The sequence below is a fragment of the Diplotaxodon limnothrissa genome, linkage group LG15 (assembly GCF_057381915.1).
Source record: "Diplotaxodon limnothrissa isolate DT_005_m linkage group LG15, D_limnothrissa_male_GT1.1, whole genome shotgun sequence".
Classification (NCBI taxonomy): domain Eukaryota; kingdom Metazoa; phylum Chordata; class Actinopteri; order Cichliformes; family Cichlidae; genus Diplotaxodon; species Diplotaxodon limnothrissa.
In genome coordinates, this window is record NC_140610.1 from 21,887,836 (window position 1) to 21,903,239 (window position 15,404).

The following is a 15,404-nucleotide window of genomic DNA, read 5'->3' on the forward strand; positions in this document are numbered from 1 at the left end:
AGACACCGAAACTGATTAGAACACAAAATATCAGGTTACAAAATTTGCTTTGAGGATCCAGTCTCCTTTTCCAAGCCTCTTTCCCACCTGTTACATAAACACAGATGGCTAGAGGAAAAGAAGTGAGCTTTTAGACAAAAAAAAAAAAGAAAAAGCACACAGAGAAAAACAGGCAGATGGAGGGAGACAGAGTTCAAAACTGAAAATAACAAAGAACACTTGTTCCGGCATTGAAGCTGAGGCGAGGAGAGATGGGCTCAGAGAAGCGGGAAACACAGGAGGAAGAAATGATCCACTCACTCTCTCGTAAAACTCTCCCTTGATGAGACTGGCAGCAATGCGGTCGACGGTCTCGCTGCTGTTGGTGATCTCCGACTGGCTCATGGCGAGGCGAGCGGCCTTAGCTGGCAGCCCTGCTTTCAGGTAGAGGTTTATGGCACCCTGGAAGTCTCCCTCGCTCTCCCTCACCTCGCCGGCCCTGTCTTCCTGACCCGTCTCCATCAGCCACCGGTAACGGTTTTCACGCAAGGTGTCGAGCTCTGGGTAGCCCTGCAGTTATTTTGCATTTAGAGTTCAACCAAACAGTTATCCTGTCCACAGATAACTAACCAACAACACTCTTGTGGTTGACAGCAGGTGTACATTGTAATTTGGTAATCCAAATTCTCTGAGAGGTAACGAGACTCCTGCCTCTGCTGTGGGTTCTGTTTTCAGAAAATGAAGCTCATAAGGACACTCGCTGTTCACCCACAGGCCTTTTCAGATTTGATAAAGTGAGTATTATAAAATAGTGTATGCAGGGAATAGATCTAAGCAAGACAAAGGCATAAATGGGCTAAATTATTTTGTTTTTAGAAATGCTATTTTAGGCAATTAAGAAGCCTGTGCTTGTCATATGAGAAGGCTGTCTGTTTACACATTTTGGGTTTTCCTCTGTCTTTTCCGATTTAAACTTACTGTAGCTTTATATACTTTATTAAGCAATAAATAATTTCCCTTTTTTTCTGTCTCTTGGGGAATGCATTAGATAGGGCATCAACCCTTAAAATCCCCCATAATATAAAATGTAATAAATATATAAATATAATATGTGGAGCTACCCACTGTGCTGACCTTTCCCGAATAAAGAGGCAGTAAAAAACTAGCTTTTGGCTTTTATTCTGTAATATAAATATGATAAATAAATATTTAAAATGTGCTGAAATCAAAGTAATCAATATAAATACGCTACCTCGAGCTGATTTGCGACCACGTAAAATGACTTGATCAAATATTATCAGTAATTGCGTGTGATTCAATTCCCTTTTTTTACCTTGGCTTCGGCTACAGCAATGCAGTCATCCCACATGTGGAGCTCTTGGTACATCTCTATGGCTTCTTCGATGGCATTCTGCACAGCAAAAACAAAACAAACAAAAAGCCAAACGTTGGACTTTATTCTCCAAAAATCTAGTATTAAGGATGCAGAGCTGGGTTTATTTATTCAGTTCATTTTATTCCAAGACTTTACCAATCTCAAGTGTTTGGTAAAAGACTACAATGACTTGCCACTGCAGCCCTTACAGGGATTTGTTGGTTACCATCTTGTAAGGTAAACAATACTTTTAGCAGTGAAAGCATCTCTGTGTTGCTTGTCCTTCCCATTCTTACATGGGGAAGAAATTATTAATCTCTAGTTTGTGGCTGCTTGTTGCTCCTAAGCCATATTTTACTGTGTTGAATCCCTCTTATAGCAGGTGACAGCATTTATGTGTGCTTGTGTATCTGCATTGTTCACTGTCATCACAAGTGAAACTGAGCTGTTTATGTTCGAGTTGGAGCTAATAAATTGTGAAGGGTTACTTTAACTGAAGGAGAGGAGACTTCAGAACACACTGAGTCTATACAAGTATCATCAGAGCTATGAAAGCAAGAAAACGTGTGTGTGTATAAAGGGACACCGTATTACTGACTAAATTAACATTATATAGCAAGCTAGAAACAGTTAGTCTGTTAATATTTTGAGCTTTATATTAAAGTGGTCTATTTTTTGCTAATCTGTAGAATGAACATATTTGACTAAAAATGCCAGTTTACCTGCAGATAGAGTTCCTCATAATATGGAGCAATAGTTCCTTTTCTTTAAGGTATTACTCCTCTGTTACTAATATGTTGTGCTTAACCACAAATATTAATACAAGACGTTACTGTGGTGCTGTTTACTTAAATTTCTGTGATGGTGCACATCAGGCTGTGCTGTAGACATGATGCAGTAATATAAATCAAGCATAAATACACATTTAAAAGCTTAACAGCTCTGTGAATTTTGGGGTGTTCTGTTTGTTGTAAAATCTGAAAAGGAATTCATTCTACATATTACATATTCAATCTTATTTCTAACGCTCTTTTTTTTTTTACAGCCCACCTGCTCTGTGTAGTGCATCTCAGCCAGTTTAAAATTCTTGTCCAGCATGGCCACGCGTGCTTGGACTTGATAAAATGATGTCCCATCTTCTCCCTAATAAAGAGACAAAGAGATTAAAACATACAAAAGCCAGGGAGCACTTTTGAGCTTTGCAGAGAGAAAAAACTTTTCAAGAATTGCAAAGCTGCATTTTTTTATAAGGACCACTCACAGAGATTCAGCTAAAAGGAATTTCATTAATATCAACTCCAGCAGAGACTTGCTGTACAATGAATGCTGGATTTCCAGTTCCATCATAAGACACATTTTTAAGAGAAGTGTTGAATTATTCAGGTTTCATTGCATAAAAATGTCAAATACCGTATTGCATTTCATTGGAGAATACTAATAATTAGCCAATTAGTCAGAAATATTATTGCCACCCTTAAAGCTCTTTATCTGCTATATTTGTGATCAGTGCGTTGGGCCTTTCCTCACCATTTCCTGTGAAACTTTGTCTACGATCTCGTTTGTTTGCCGCAGGAAGTGGAGGGTTGAGACATCACCCAGCGCAGCAAAACACCTACAAAATAAAAGGGAGAGAAAACCATAGAGGAACTAAGCAATTAAGCAGCAGATGGTGACAGAGAAAGTCAAACAGAAACAGAAATAAAGAGAAATATATTCAGTTTAGTGGAGGAAGAATGCATTTCTGGTCAGTGAAAACTTGTTCACTTAATGAACTGAGATAAATTAAAGCTCTTTCTCTAATTAGCCTTTAGATTCAGTGTGAGAAGCTGAGAAATACACAGGCACATCTTAGCATTTGGCCACTTTATTACCAACTCTCTGTGAACAGTTGCATCAGATTAATGAACAAGTCATGAAAGAAAAAAAGTTTAAAAACTCCTACTGTCTGACTCTTTTTTTTCTGCTTCCCTCCCTCATTAACATTATCCACTCCAGACAAAACTGTTTCTTTCCCCGATTTCATGATTTATGCAATTCAAGACGATGCCTAACGAACAGCATATGCATTATTAATGACAGGGAATTCAAATTTGAAAGGTTTCTCAAAACAGAGAGAACTAAAGATGGAGAGAGAGGAATAAAATGATAGAAAATTAAAAACTGTCTTTGATGATAAATGAAGTTGGGGGGGGGGGGGGGGGGGGCTCTGGCAGAAACACAGCCATCGGCCGTGCGTGTGCAGAGGGTATACTTCTATTATGTTGTGGGGACATTTATCTGGTTATAAAATAATATTTCAAGGAACTATCTGATTATCTTTAAGGTACAAAAATCAAGCTGTATAAGCTGAATCTGTATATTTTAGATAAAAGAATCGGTCAGAGGAGTACAGGTTATAGTAAATGTCCAGGAAATGAATGTAAGTCAATGTAATGTCCTCTGAAGTGATGAAAAACAACTGCCCGGGAGTGCGCAAGTGTGTCCAAGAGTGTATTTCTTCATTCCAGGTGATGAAGGTGCCCTTGTTGCCTCTTTCCTCTTTTTTTCTCTCCAGCCCCAGAGATAAGTCTCACTTGCAATGACGACTGATACTGAATGTAATTATTCCGGAGACAAGAACATTACTTTGAAAGGGCTTTGTGTGTGGCTGTGTGTGCGTGCGTGTTTGTGTCGTGCTGACCTTTCTGCGATGTGCAGCTGGCAAGCCTCTAGAGCCAGCTTGCTGAGTGTCTTCCACATGGCTTCAGTCTCTGGTGACATCTCCAGAGTCTCGAGGAAGGCTGTGGCTCTGGAAAATACACGCACATGCACAAGTAGAGCTGAGCCAGGTGGCAAGACAGAACATAAAGCAAGTATTCTGTGCTGCAGATACCGACCACAAATGGTGTGTAAAGATAAGGAGCGGCAGAAGAGCTGCAAATATCGAGGAAACTGTGTTACAGCAGCCACTCCCAAATTTAAGTCTGAATTGGAAAATCTTCTACGGCCTTTTCATCACTTTTAAATATGCTTTAATTCAGTTTAGTCTAAGTTTTTATCTTGTTTTTTAGTCAGACTTGTTGGATACTGGACCGTAAGACAGATAAAGTAAAAAAATAAAAATAAATTAGCCTAATTTGGCTGATGCAAATGTCCAAATGGAAAAAACAAGGAACTCCAAAGTAAGGATGAAGAGAAGGTTAGTGAACATGATACCAAGAACATTAAACTGAAGCAGGAAGATGGCATTATAGATACACACGAGGGGGACTGGTGATTAGACACAGGTGACCCAAAAAAAACGTCTTTTCATAAATCTGGATCAAGTTGGTTCCTGAATGTCCCAAATTCATTCTTCAGCAAGACAATCACAATAATAGCCCCACATATAGAGCCATAAAGAAGATGTTTTGTATTACTGTATGAAGTAAATCAATGAATAAAACCTATTCATGGTCCAGTGTTTCACTATAGCATGCTCTACAAAAACATAAAGCAAGTCACAATGGACCGTGAGATGTTCTGATCTAATAAAGTCTGCTGAGGAGATCAGTGGACATGTTAGAAAGATTATTACTGGTATGACCTGAAAAGATGCTGAACTTCTTCAATGTGACAGCTGCTAAAGAGGGGCCAGGGCTATCTTCTTAATCTAATTCAATCACATTCACCAACATTAGTAAAATAGAATTTAGAAGACTTATTTGACAGATTAGCAGATTAGAAAGATCATGATTTATAAGAATAATGAGAGGAATAACAAATAGCTCCCCAGAAGGCACAAAGCTGTAACATTACTTTACAAAATAATTGCAATAACACAGTGATCTTTTAACTCAGATCATGAGTGGATGAAATAAAATGCCTGATTTCCACATTCAGTGGTACTTGTCCCATTGTAAAGTATAATTTTTGCTTTACGTGATTCATAGCTTAAAAATAAAATCTGTACTTATCATATCTATTAGCTCACCCTATGTTCATCTAATGTCTGAAAAACAGAGGTTTAAGCTCCGCCCCCTTTAAGACAACCTTCTACTTATTGGCTACCCCGCACAAACAGAAAGCTATCTTCTCTCACTGATTTAACACAGAGACAAGTGTATATAAAATGTCAGGAAGAAAGGACTTAAAACAGTATGAAACCTAAACTTATTGGCTAATGGCGATTACTGGTACATTATGGACCTGCTAATATGGACATTCACCACTATAACTGAAGATAACAGAGTATTTAAAAGAACCAAGAAGATTCCCATAAGACCACAGAGAGTGCAATTAAACTTTTCTGTCTCTTATTACCCAAAATTATGCCAACCTAAACTTCACAGCATTGTGCTGAAAAACCTGATAATGTAACCTTGACTGGAATAATCAAAATAAAACAATTGATTCCCTAAATTTATTTACATTATGCCTCTTCCAGAAGCTTTTCTACTGTAGCTGACTTTAGTGACATTGTCAGCAAAGGCCTGACGGTGCTCAGCGGAGGACCAAATGACCTCCTCCACACACAGTTCCATGTCAAAACAATACTATATTCAGTTAAAAGTTGTAAACTGTTTCTCAAAATATATGAGTTTCAAAAATATAGTCATGATTTTTCAATTCCTTATTTGGTAGTTTGAGCTTAAAAATTTTAATTCCAAACTTTGTATGACAATTTCTTCCTATGAAAGAAGACCATTAAACATATAAGCAACCAAATTCCTCCTAAAGACTCTCAAAGTGCTAGAGGAAGGAGCTGAGTTGATGCTCCTCTGAATAAGAGAGGTCAGTTATAATTATTTACTCCATCTGATGAGGTGGCTTCACACGAGCATCCTTTCGGAGGTGATCAAATCACAACACGCTGAAGGGAAGGATTATATCTCCCAGCTGGCCTGGAAGTGCTGAGGAAATACTCGAGAAGAGCTGGAGGAAGCTGCTGGATAAAAGGACATCTGGCCTGTTCTGCTCAGCCTACTGTCACTGCGCCTCTGACCCAGAAAAGTGACGGGTGCAAGGAAGGACGGACGGATGTTCACGCTGCATCGTCATTTTGATAGGCTGTATGGTTTTATTTAGTGGGCTGTACTCACCTGTTATAATCTCCATCATCAACAGCCGTACCAAACTCAATGAGGCCTTCGTCGAGTGTGTATGTCACCATGTTGACGCCCTCTGTCACAATCACATCCGTCTTGCCATCGGCTCTTTTGAGATCCACAATGTCTCCCTGACAACGAAAGGAGATACATATTATGCATAGGTATGAAACCTCCGCGCTGTGTTAATAAAGTGGAAAACGTGTTTTTCGTGCTACTGCATTTATTAGACAGTTTAAGCCAGAAAATGCTTAATCGATGAAGCTTTTACTTATAAAAATACATTTTGTCAGGTTTTTATATTCTGCAATTCTGCAGTATGCATGGACACAGGTTTACAACATCACAGCTTCATTAGTGGGTCAGTCCAGTCGACCACCATAATCAACTTGCACCCTCCAAATTCACATTATGGATGCTTTTAGCCAAGAAAAACAATGAGTACACTTAAATATACTTGCATAATTATAATGAAAGTTTTTGTTAAACCTTTATTTAACAAGATAAGAATGTCTTTCTTTTTGGAGAGTGTTCTCAGCCAATATATGCAGCATTAGCAAAGCAGGGTTTTTTTCTAGAAACCAGAGTGCGTAAAGAAAAGTTTCACAAGTACGTGGAGAACAGAAGTGCACACAGATTGGCCTTGGAACAAACATGATGGGCGTATGTTTCCCAGTTTGGCTCTTCAGAAGTTTTACGCTTTTGTTTTTCACATATTATTAGATAAAGGCATCAAAATAACGTTCCACATATATGGCTGGATGTATCACCAAGATAGCTGCTGAGTAGCAAAGTATATCAGAAATATTAAATTTCAAAATTCAATTTATTTTAAGCCAGTTTTAGTTATACTGCACCCCTTCACAACTACAGTCATCTCAAGGCACTTTGGTACCCAATAATATGGTGATTATTAATGAGGATTTCCACTAAACACTATGAAATCAAATACTTTTAAAGGAATTATGACCAGCTCATAACAGCAGCAATTCTTTGTCCATTACTACCCTCTGCTATTGTCTACAAAATAAAAATGTCTTGCACAAAGCTCAGTGCACTTTGCAAAAACATAAATCAGCCACACAAGAGGCTGCTGCGATGGTTTTTGTTATTAATGAGAACAGCAGCAAGTGTTAACGCAAGCAACTTTCAAAACCCTGCGCACACCAGGGGCGACTAACTGCCTCAGGACAGCGGCACAAAAAGCTGGTTCTCTGTTAAGGCTTTGCCAGCAACACAAAAAGGCTTGAGAACAGTAAAAATACAAAAACATGCAGCTTCAGTATAAACACTGTGGAGATATTAAAAATAAAAAGGTTTATCAAAACAAGCCGACCAGGGCAGATGCAGAGCCTCCAGTTAACGATGCCGACCATACTTAAATCACACTTACAAAGAAAACAAAAGCTCACCTTGACGGGGAACATGGTGACGGTCTCTGGGCTGTCAATGCTGTACCAGATGCAGAGGTTTCCCCGGTTTTGGGAGACCACCACATCGCTGCCAGGCACCCACTGGACGTAAGAGCAGAAACTCAGCAATGTGGTCTTCACGCCAGACTGTATGTCGTACAGATGGAGCTGCAGAGGACAGAGAAAGATAGAAAGATATAGAAATTCCTATTTTCATCATCAGGAAATGGTTTCAAGTCCAACAGTAAAGGCAAAGTCCAGCAAGTGTCACTGTACATAAGAATGGATTTCTCCAATTCCAGCTGTGACCATTAAATTTAAAGTTCGTAAATATAGAGTCCAGAGAGTTAATCTGGTTTATCTTCGCATAAAATAAAAAAATAGGTTCTATACAAAGGTAACAAAACCACTTTACAGTCCATCAAAGCTCATTTGTATCCACAATAATATTATATTTTTATTATATACTGTATAATTTAAATGTTTCATAGGAAGTTTATGCCGACAGTACTTTGCACCAGATTATCTTTTGCTATCTTTAAAATAGTCATTTCAAGAGTATTCAGAGCATCATCATCAGTGTGTGAATGGGTGAATGACTGAATGTAGTGTAAAGGGACTAAGTAAAGCGCTATACAAATACAGGCCATTTAGCATTTAGCATTTTACCATCATGGATCACCACTTAAAGTCAGGCTAAGTTGAATTTATTTAGATTTATTTTATTTGAATCATTGATTTATTTTTTGCACCTGCATTTGTTGGTTTAGTTTACTTATAACCTCATTAGCTCAGGAATGTAAGTTCCAGGCCCACTGCACAGCAGACCCACACTCCTTCCACCTGTTTGTTTCCTTTGGCCATGTCTCCATACCTTATTTTATTTTAATTCTTGAACTTCTGTAGGTACACTGACTCTTGGTTGTGACATCCTCTTTATAGCCAGTCTCTGGAATAAGCCAAGCCTTTATGTTTTCTTTGTTGTGGCAAAAATATGTAACTAGTACTTGGATTTTGGGGTGCATTTGAAGATATAATGTGGTTATTCTTCGATCTATAGAAAACCTGGTTGGTGAAGTTTGTTACCTTTAGGTAGGAGACCTTAAAAGTGAAAGAGTTGTTTCTCCTTGTCCACAGTACAAAAATAGGCCTTATGCATCTTCTAGTGTTAGGTCCATAATTTGTTGGACCTTTTGGCACATTAGGTCATTGTCAACCGTCCTAAAAATGTTTGTAAAAACTCCTTAAATTAAAGCTGAAAGTATGCACTTCAAACGCATCTTAATAGTCTTGTTTAAAACCCACTGGTTTACACAACAGGTTTTACTTCTTTTTATTCCATCCATCTGTTCTCTCCCACTTATTCTTGTCTAGGGCGAGAGGCAGGGTACACCCTGGACAGGTCGCCAATGTGCCACAGGGCTAACACACAGAGACAAACAACCATTTACACCTATGGGCAAATTAGGGCTGCTCAATTAATCGAATTTTAATCACGATTACGATCTGGGCTTTCAACGATCATTAAAAATGACTGAGCCGATTATTAGCCCCTCCCTCATTTATCCGCGACACCTTAAAGGCCGGTCCGTGAAAATATTGTCGGGCATAAACCGGTCCGTGGCGCAAAAAAGGTTGGAGACCGCTGATTAAGAGGACCCGAGGGAAGCTCGGAAAGCTAAGCAGAAGTTATTTGGAGAGTGACTGCCGTTGGTTGAAAAGAGAGTTTAAAAAAAAAAAACTTCAGTGGTGTTGCACACCATTTTATATTATTTTTTAAAGTCATTGTTAACCCTTTAAAGCCGGTCAGAGCAGCACGCTCCGTTTTGCGTAACTATTTTTAAATCCCTGTAGAACCTGAACCGCGTAAGCTAGCGCAATAATTTGTTTTGCATATGAAACCGGAGGAGTTGCACTTACATCTTATGCCATCAGCTTGTCCTCGGTCACGATTTCCTTCCACATATAGCTTTGCAAAAATTGCATAAAAAGCGCTTGCAGGAACAAAAACATAATATTCCAGAAACACGCTTCGCCGTTCCTATCAGCTGTTCGTAACACTTCCCACAGTGAAATGATGCACATGCTGTTTTCTTTGCAAATTTGCATCATAGGATTGTTTTTTGTTTTTCCTGCAGTATATAAAAATTGCTGTATCTCCAAAATAAAACTATGAAGACACTCAAAATAAATTTCCTGTTGTTGTAAACTATTTTTTGCAACTTTATTGTATTTAAAGTTTTGAGGGATAAACCTCTTAAATTTCTCCAAGTAGAAATATATGTAAACAAAACAAAAGCGATTTTCAATTTTTTTTGTAGTTTATTGCACTTTTTTGCAATTTATGTAATTACTATGGACTTAATGCATACATATTATTAAAATATGGGCTATAACAGTTGTATTGATGTATAGCAACTTGAAATGCTCCCACAAATGGCACTACAGCATGTAAAAAAAATAATATAAGCTCTGGTGGACTTGGTTCTATAGTAGGTCTTAAAGGGTTAAATAAATATCGTCAAATAATCGTGATCTCAATTTCAGTGAAAATAATCGTGATTATCATTTTTGCCATAATCGAGCAGCCCTAGGGCAAATTAGAGTTACCAATTAATGTAACCCCACTAACTGCATGTCTTTGGACTGTGGGAGGAAGCCAGAGTACAGAGTACAGAAAACCCAAGCAAACATGGGGGGAACATGCCAACTACTGACAGCAAGACCCAAGCCTGATGGTGGAGCTGAACTCAGGACCTTGCTGTGAGGCAACAGCGCTATCTACCATGCCACCATGCTTTTTAATTCTTTCTTTTGAAATATACTACCTAAAATATCATGCTATGCATGAGAAAATGTGATAGATTAGATTGCATTTTCCTTTTCATCTTCCTTTTAGACCACCCTTGTTCTAATTGGCTGCTACTGGAAACCAAAATGTTTGAAAAGCAGGTAGAAGGGTACCCCAGCTCTGTGTGCCTGCATTTAGAGCAGTCTAGCCTAAAGCCTAAACACTTGGCCCACTCCCTTCTTTCTTTGAAAATGTAACCATGTTTGACATTCCACATACACTTTATGGCTTTATTATTACTTACATCCTTTATAGTATAATTTGTTGCCGCTGTACCATCTCTGGATTAACATTTTAGGTTTTCGATATATGACAGCAGAACACTTAAAGTAAAGATTCGATAGGAAACATTTTGCTAGCAACCTGTTCTTGTAGGTTGAGGTTTACATTAGCATAGTTAAACTCATTTGGCTTGAACAAAGTTGATTAACATCCAGCAGCTCCACGTGAAAACTCCCACTGCAATAATCTGTTCCACTGTGCACTTGATGAGAATGTAGATTCTATAAGCTACAGAGACTCCCGCAGCACTTAATGTGCATGTGTGAGTATGTCAGACCGCCCGCTGATGTAATCAGCTTCCTTAATGCCCTCCCCACACCCACCATCACTAATTTTAATAATGCTTTGTCTATAGTCTCACCCGGGTGCTCAGCTTGCCAACTTTAAAATGCAATGAGGACAAGCAGCCTGTTGATAAGGTCATCTGAAAGCAAGGAGCAATTAAAGAAACATTTTATGACTCTTTACTGTTGAAAAAAAAAATGGGAAAATGAAATTTCTCCCAGATTGTGGAGTATACGGAATTGCAGTTGGGAAACCACCATTAGTGCTGTAATAAAGGTAAAAGTTAATAACCACTGCAGATCAGATGAATTAACATTTACAGTAAACCTGGGCATAAAAAACATTTCACTGAAAAAAAAATCTGCACACGAGCCACAAAGTTTTTCAGTGATTGCAGAGATTTTTTTCTGGCACTAATTACCGTCAAACTTTTCTATTCTTCTACTTCTTCTTCAAGTCATTGATGGTCATAAATATTTTACAATCTCTTTCGCTAAAGTTGATTTTGCATATACTAAAAGGAAACTTGTACACTAGATTTGTAAAACTGAATTATGTGTCACAGCAAGTCACACTGGAGGAAAAAGTTAGACTCCACAGAGGGATTCTCAATTACCTGAGTTCTCCTTGTCTTTGCCCCAAGGCTTAAACATCAAACTTTTTTTTTACCCCGAGGCAACAACTGACAGCATCTCGCTGCTGCTCTCATCCTCCACACAAGGCCTCTGTGAATCTCAGCAACCTCTTACATATAACCAGAGGAAAATGAATACTGTTTTTTAAATGGGGTCTATGACAGCAAAATTAATGTTTTCCCACTTATATGACATAAGACGTAACTAAAGGAAAAAAAATTAGTTTTGTGCAAAAAAAAAAAAGGCTTTTAAATAGGGACAGTTCAACGTCATGAAGAATTAACATTTAAAGGCCTAGTTTGCTTTTACTCCATCCAGATTATTATATACAGTACGATCTATATAGAGATGTCTGCCTTCCCTGGAACATATCTGTACCAATTAGAGCTCAACTTGTGAATTTCTTAATACAATATAATCTTTCCCAGACATTAAACATCGTTATAAAAGCAGATTAAATGTTCACGCTACACCAGAAAGCACTTTCCAATTTTCCTCTAGTCTTATTGTTTTATTCTTTTGTTGATTAATCTTACTCCTTTGGGACTCAAAAACAGCGGGACAAGTGGGAACCGTGTCATTTAAAGGGATCAAAAGCCAAAAAAAGAAAAGTTGGTAACCTCTGATTTAAACCCTATAGCTAACATTTCATGCCTTTCATGGTTAATTTATGGCACCCCCTGGTGGCAAAGACGGTTTCACATTTATCTTGACTGTCAGTCAGAAAGGCTGGATGACCAAAATGGTTCAAAACAGAGCCACAGCGCCTGTTTTGGATGATGGACATGGCCATAACTAAAGAAATGCCCCTAGCATTGACAGCCTTTTCTACTTTCCTCATCACACTGTCTATCATTTGCCCCCTCGCTCTCTTTTTGCCTCTGGGTCTCTATCTCATTGTGCCGAGGTTTTATTCTTACCCGCAGCTTCTTGTCCCTGAACAGCAGTTTGCACCCGGTTTCATTGAGCTCCAGCCAGTCAATCTTGGAGTCGTGGCTGATGGTTCCCAGATTGTAGCCTCCGGCCAAGTCCACTGAGGGGAGAAATAAACCGACAGATTAACTGAGTCAGACTGCCAGTGTCTAGCTAACGCTGGCCTTTTATTCAAGATCACAAATCAGCTAGTTCTTTTATAATTTTCCATAATTCTATCAGGCAGAGCCTGAGCTGTTTCTCTGCTCTCAAAATGTACCTTCTTTGGGATCCAGCTGATATTAGTGTGCTGATGTGAGGCCTATACAGTCTTTTTAATTAAAATGGGGGTTATTGTCCACACAGAGCTAACTGACTTTATACTGCAGTTATTATAGGTATATTACTTTAGGAGTTTAATATTATGGTAAGTAATCATATGGGCTGGCTGAGTTCCTATATGCTATGACTTGGTCAAATACTACCAGTTTTCACTGAGTTGTATTTGGAACAAAAAGGTGGAATTATCCTCTTTGAGGCACAGGTACCTGTGTATGGGCCTCAGTAAAGTGAAGTTCAGTTACATAATGATTTCATTTATGCCTGTTTGCTTTCCTCTTGTGAAGAGTCTCTGCAACCTGCTGTTACCCGTAACACCCTCCTCTGCGTAGCTCTGGGGAGACATTTACTTTTGCGCATAATATATGTACAATATGACTGAAAATGTCAAAAGCAATAATCTAGATCCAATTAACAAGTATGACTTTAATGTCTTATTTATAAATGCTATTAATATATGTTATATGCTCCCCTCAATGACCAGAGGCAGACTTTCATTATGAAGAACATGGCCTTATAACTTCATTTTTAGTCAGCCCATCATACACCATGCTGTCTAGTAGGCCTCCATAATATATTCACCCGCTGCTTAGAATAGTCCCCGAAAAATCTACTGTTTCGTCCTGTTTACATAATATTAGCCTAAAACACTTTTATAAGCACATTTATAAGATAAAACTTTCTTGAGGATGTTTTATGTTTTCAGTACAAACCAAAAGCCTTCAAGGTGTGGGCCAAAGACAAATAATGATTATTTCATGGGAAAATGTAATTAATTTATGAGAACATGAATTACCTTTATGTTTAACTATTACAACTAAGGGTGTACTCACAATATGCAATCTGTACCATGCTGAGCACATCTGACACCCAAAGTTTCTTTAACTGCGACCTGGCCACTGAAAGACTCAAGCACAGTATTCCAATACTTCCTCAACGACAGCCTCCATTAAAATCTCTGTGGTAAATAATTAATAAATATAAAAAGGAATGTGAGAGAACAGCCTGCCATAGCTCACAAAAATGGTCCAATTAAGCCACAAACGCATGAAGCCGTGTGTGCTTTTGAAAGAGACAGACAGCGAGCACAAGGGGGAGGAGCTAACATGCTGAGACTAACTGGGGTGTGTTCAGTCACTGAGCGCAGCGTGAGCTCAGGTCATTGGGGGAGTGGGGAGGGACTATGCCTACTGCAAAAGCACCCTGAGTGTTAAATCCTTTTCTGAACCTGGACAGTCACATTTTGAATAGACACAATTACAGTCTCACTTTCTCTCTCTCTCACACACACACACACACAGAGTTTTTTTCTTACCAATAGCAATAGTCTTTATGTCAATCAGATAAGCGAGCTTCTTGTTGTCTTCAACTCCTTTCTGCTTCCTCTCATTTAGTCGGACACTAGACACACACACACACACACACACTTGGTTTAAATGACATGACTGCATTCAGCGAGATATGGTTTTATCAAGTAATAACCCAGCATTAGTGCAGCGTAACTGGCTTCAGCTGCTCTTCATTATGTTAAATCCCAGGATGAACCTGGTCATGAATTTGTCATGCTGCAGTGTCCAGCCGGAGGCGAGCAGCAGCCAGAGTATCCGACAGCCATCAGTCACAGAAAGGCTGACAGCGCTGACACTTCTGACAGCTCTGAATACATTAACATAGATGTGTGCTGACTAGTTGGTTTAGCCTCACTGACTCCTGCGGACTCCTTACTGTAATGATGCAGAGGATTTCTCCAAAACTCAATACCGCCATCTAATGGTCATGGCTGAAAGCACTTATGAGAACGCATCAGGGTTAATGTTTGTGTCTCTGTTTGTACCTTATGTATATAAATTTGTCATTTTTTTAATTGTTCAAGACAGGAAAAAAATTTGGATTTCTCTTTAGTTTTTCAGTATATTACAAATGCTGTATTCAAAAAGATAATGCATGTTTGAATAATCCAAAATATTCCTGTTTGGAAGTGAGATATTGATTTCATTGCCAATATGCAAAACTATCATTCATTGCAGGTTCAGGCTATTACCATAAATCAATTTTTGGACAATTTTGTAAATGGATGATGAAAGATGTGCTCGTGACACTGCTGCTGAATCGTTTTTGTTGCAGGGCACGGTGACATAAATGTTTGTAATCGCCTGAAATTTCTCCTAGTGTGACTTTTAATCAGAATTATACAGTTGCAACCCCCATCAGCAGATCACTAATACTGCATGCGTGGGACTGTTTCACATCTGTTCCTTAGAACCAAAC

At 38.6% G+C, this 15,404-nt stretch overlaps 1 protein-coding gene across 1 annotated transcript in view; it reads right to left on the minus strand.

Moving 5' to 3' along the window:
• Positions 1–15,404, minus strand: part of ift172 (intraflagellar transport 172) — a 54,356-nt gene that overhangs the window by 31,425 nt on the left and 7,527 nt on the right. Inside the window, exons 14-22 of the mRNA XM_085371972.1 lie at positions 14,452–14,537; positions 12,806–12,918; positions 7,833–8,000; positions 6,415–6,551; positions 4,035–4,142; positions 2,882–2,966; positions 2,405–2,497; positions 1,313–1,390; positions 301–549 (exon numbers count right to left, since the gene is read on the minus strand). Of these exons, the coding sequence (XP_085228098.1) occupies positions 301–549; positions 1,313–1,390; positions 2,405–2,497; positions 2,882–2,966; positions 4,035–4,142; positions 6,415–6,551; positions 7,833–8,000; positions 12,806–12,918; positions 14,452–14,537 (1,117 nt within the window). The remainder of the gene's footprint in view (positions 1–300; positions 550–1,312; positions 1,391–2,404; positions 2,498–2,881; positions 2,967–4,034; positions 4,143–6,414; positions 6,552–7,832; positions 8,001–12,805; positions 12,919–14,451; positions 14,538–15,404) is intronic.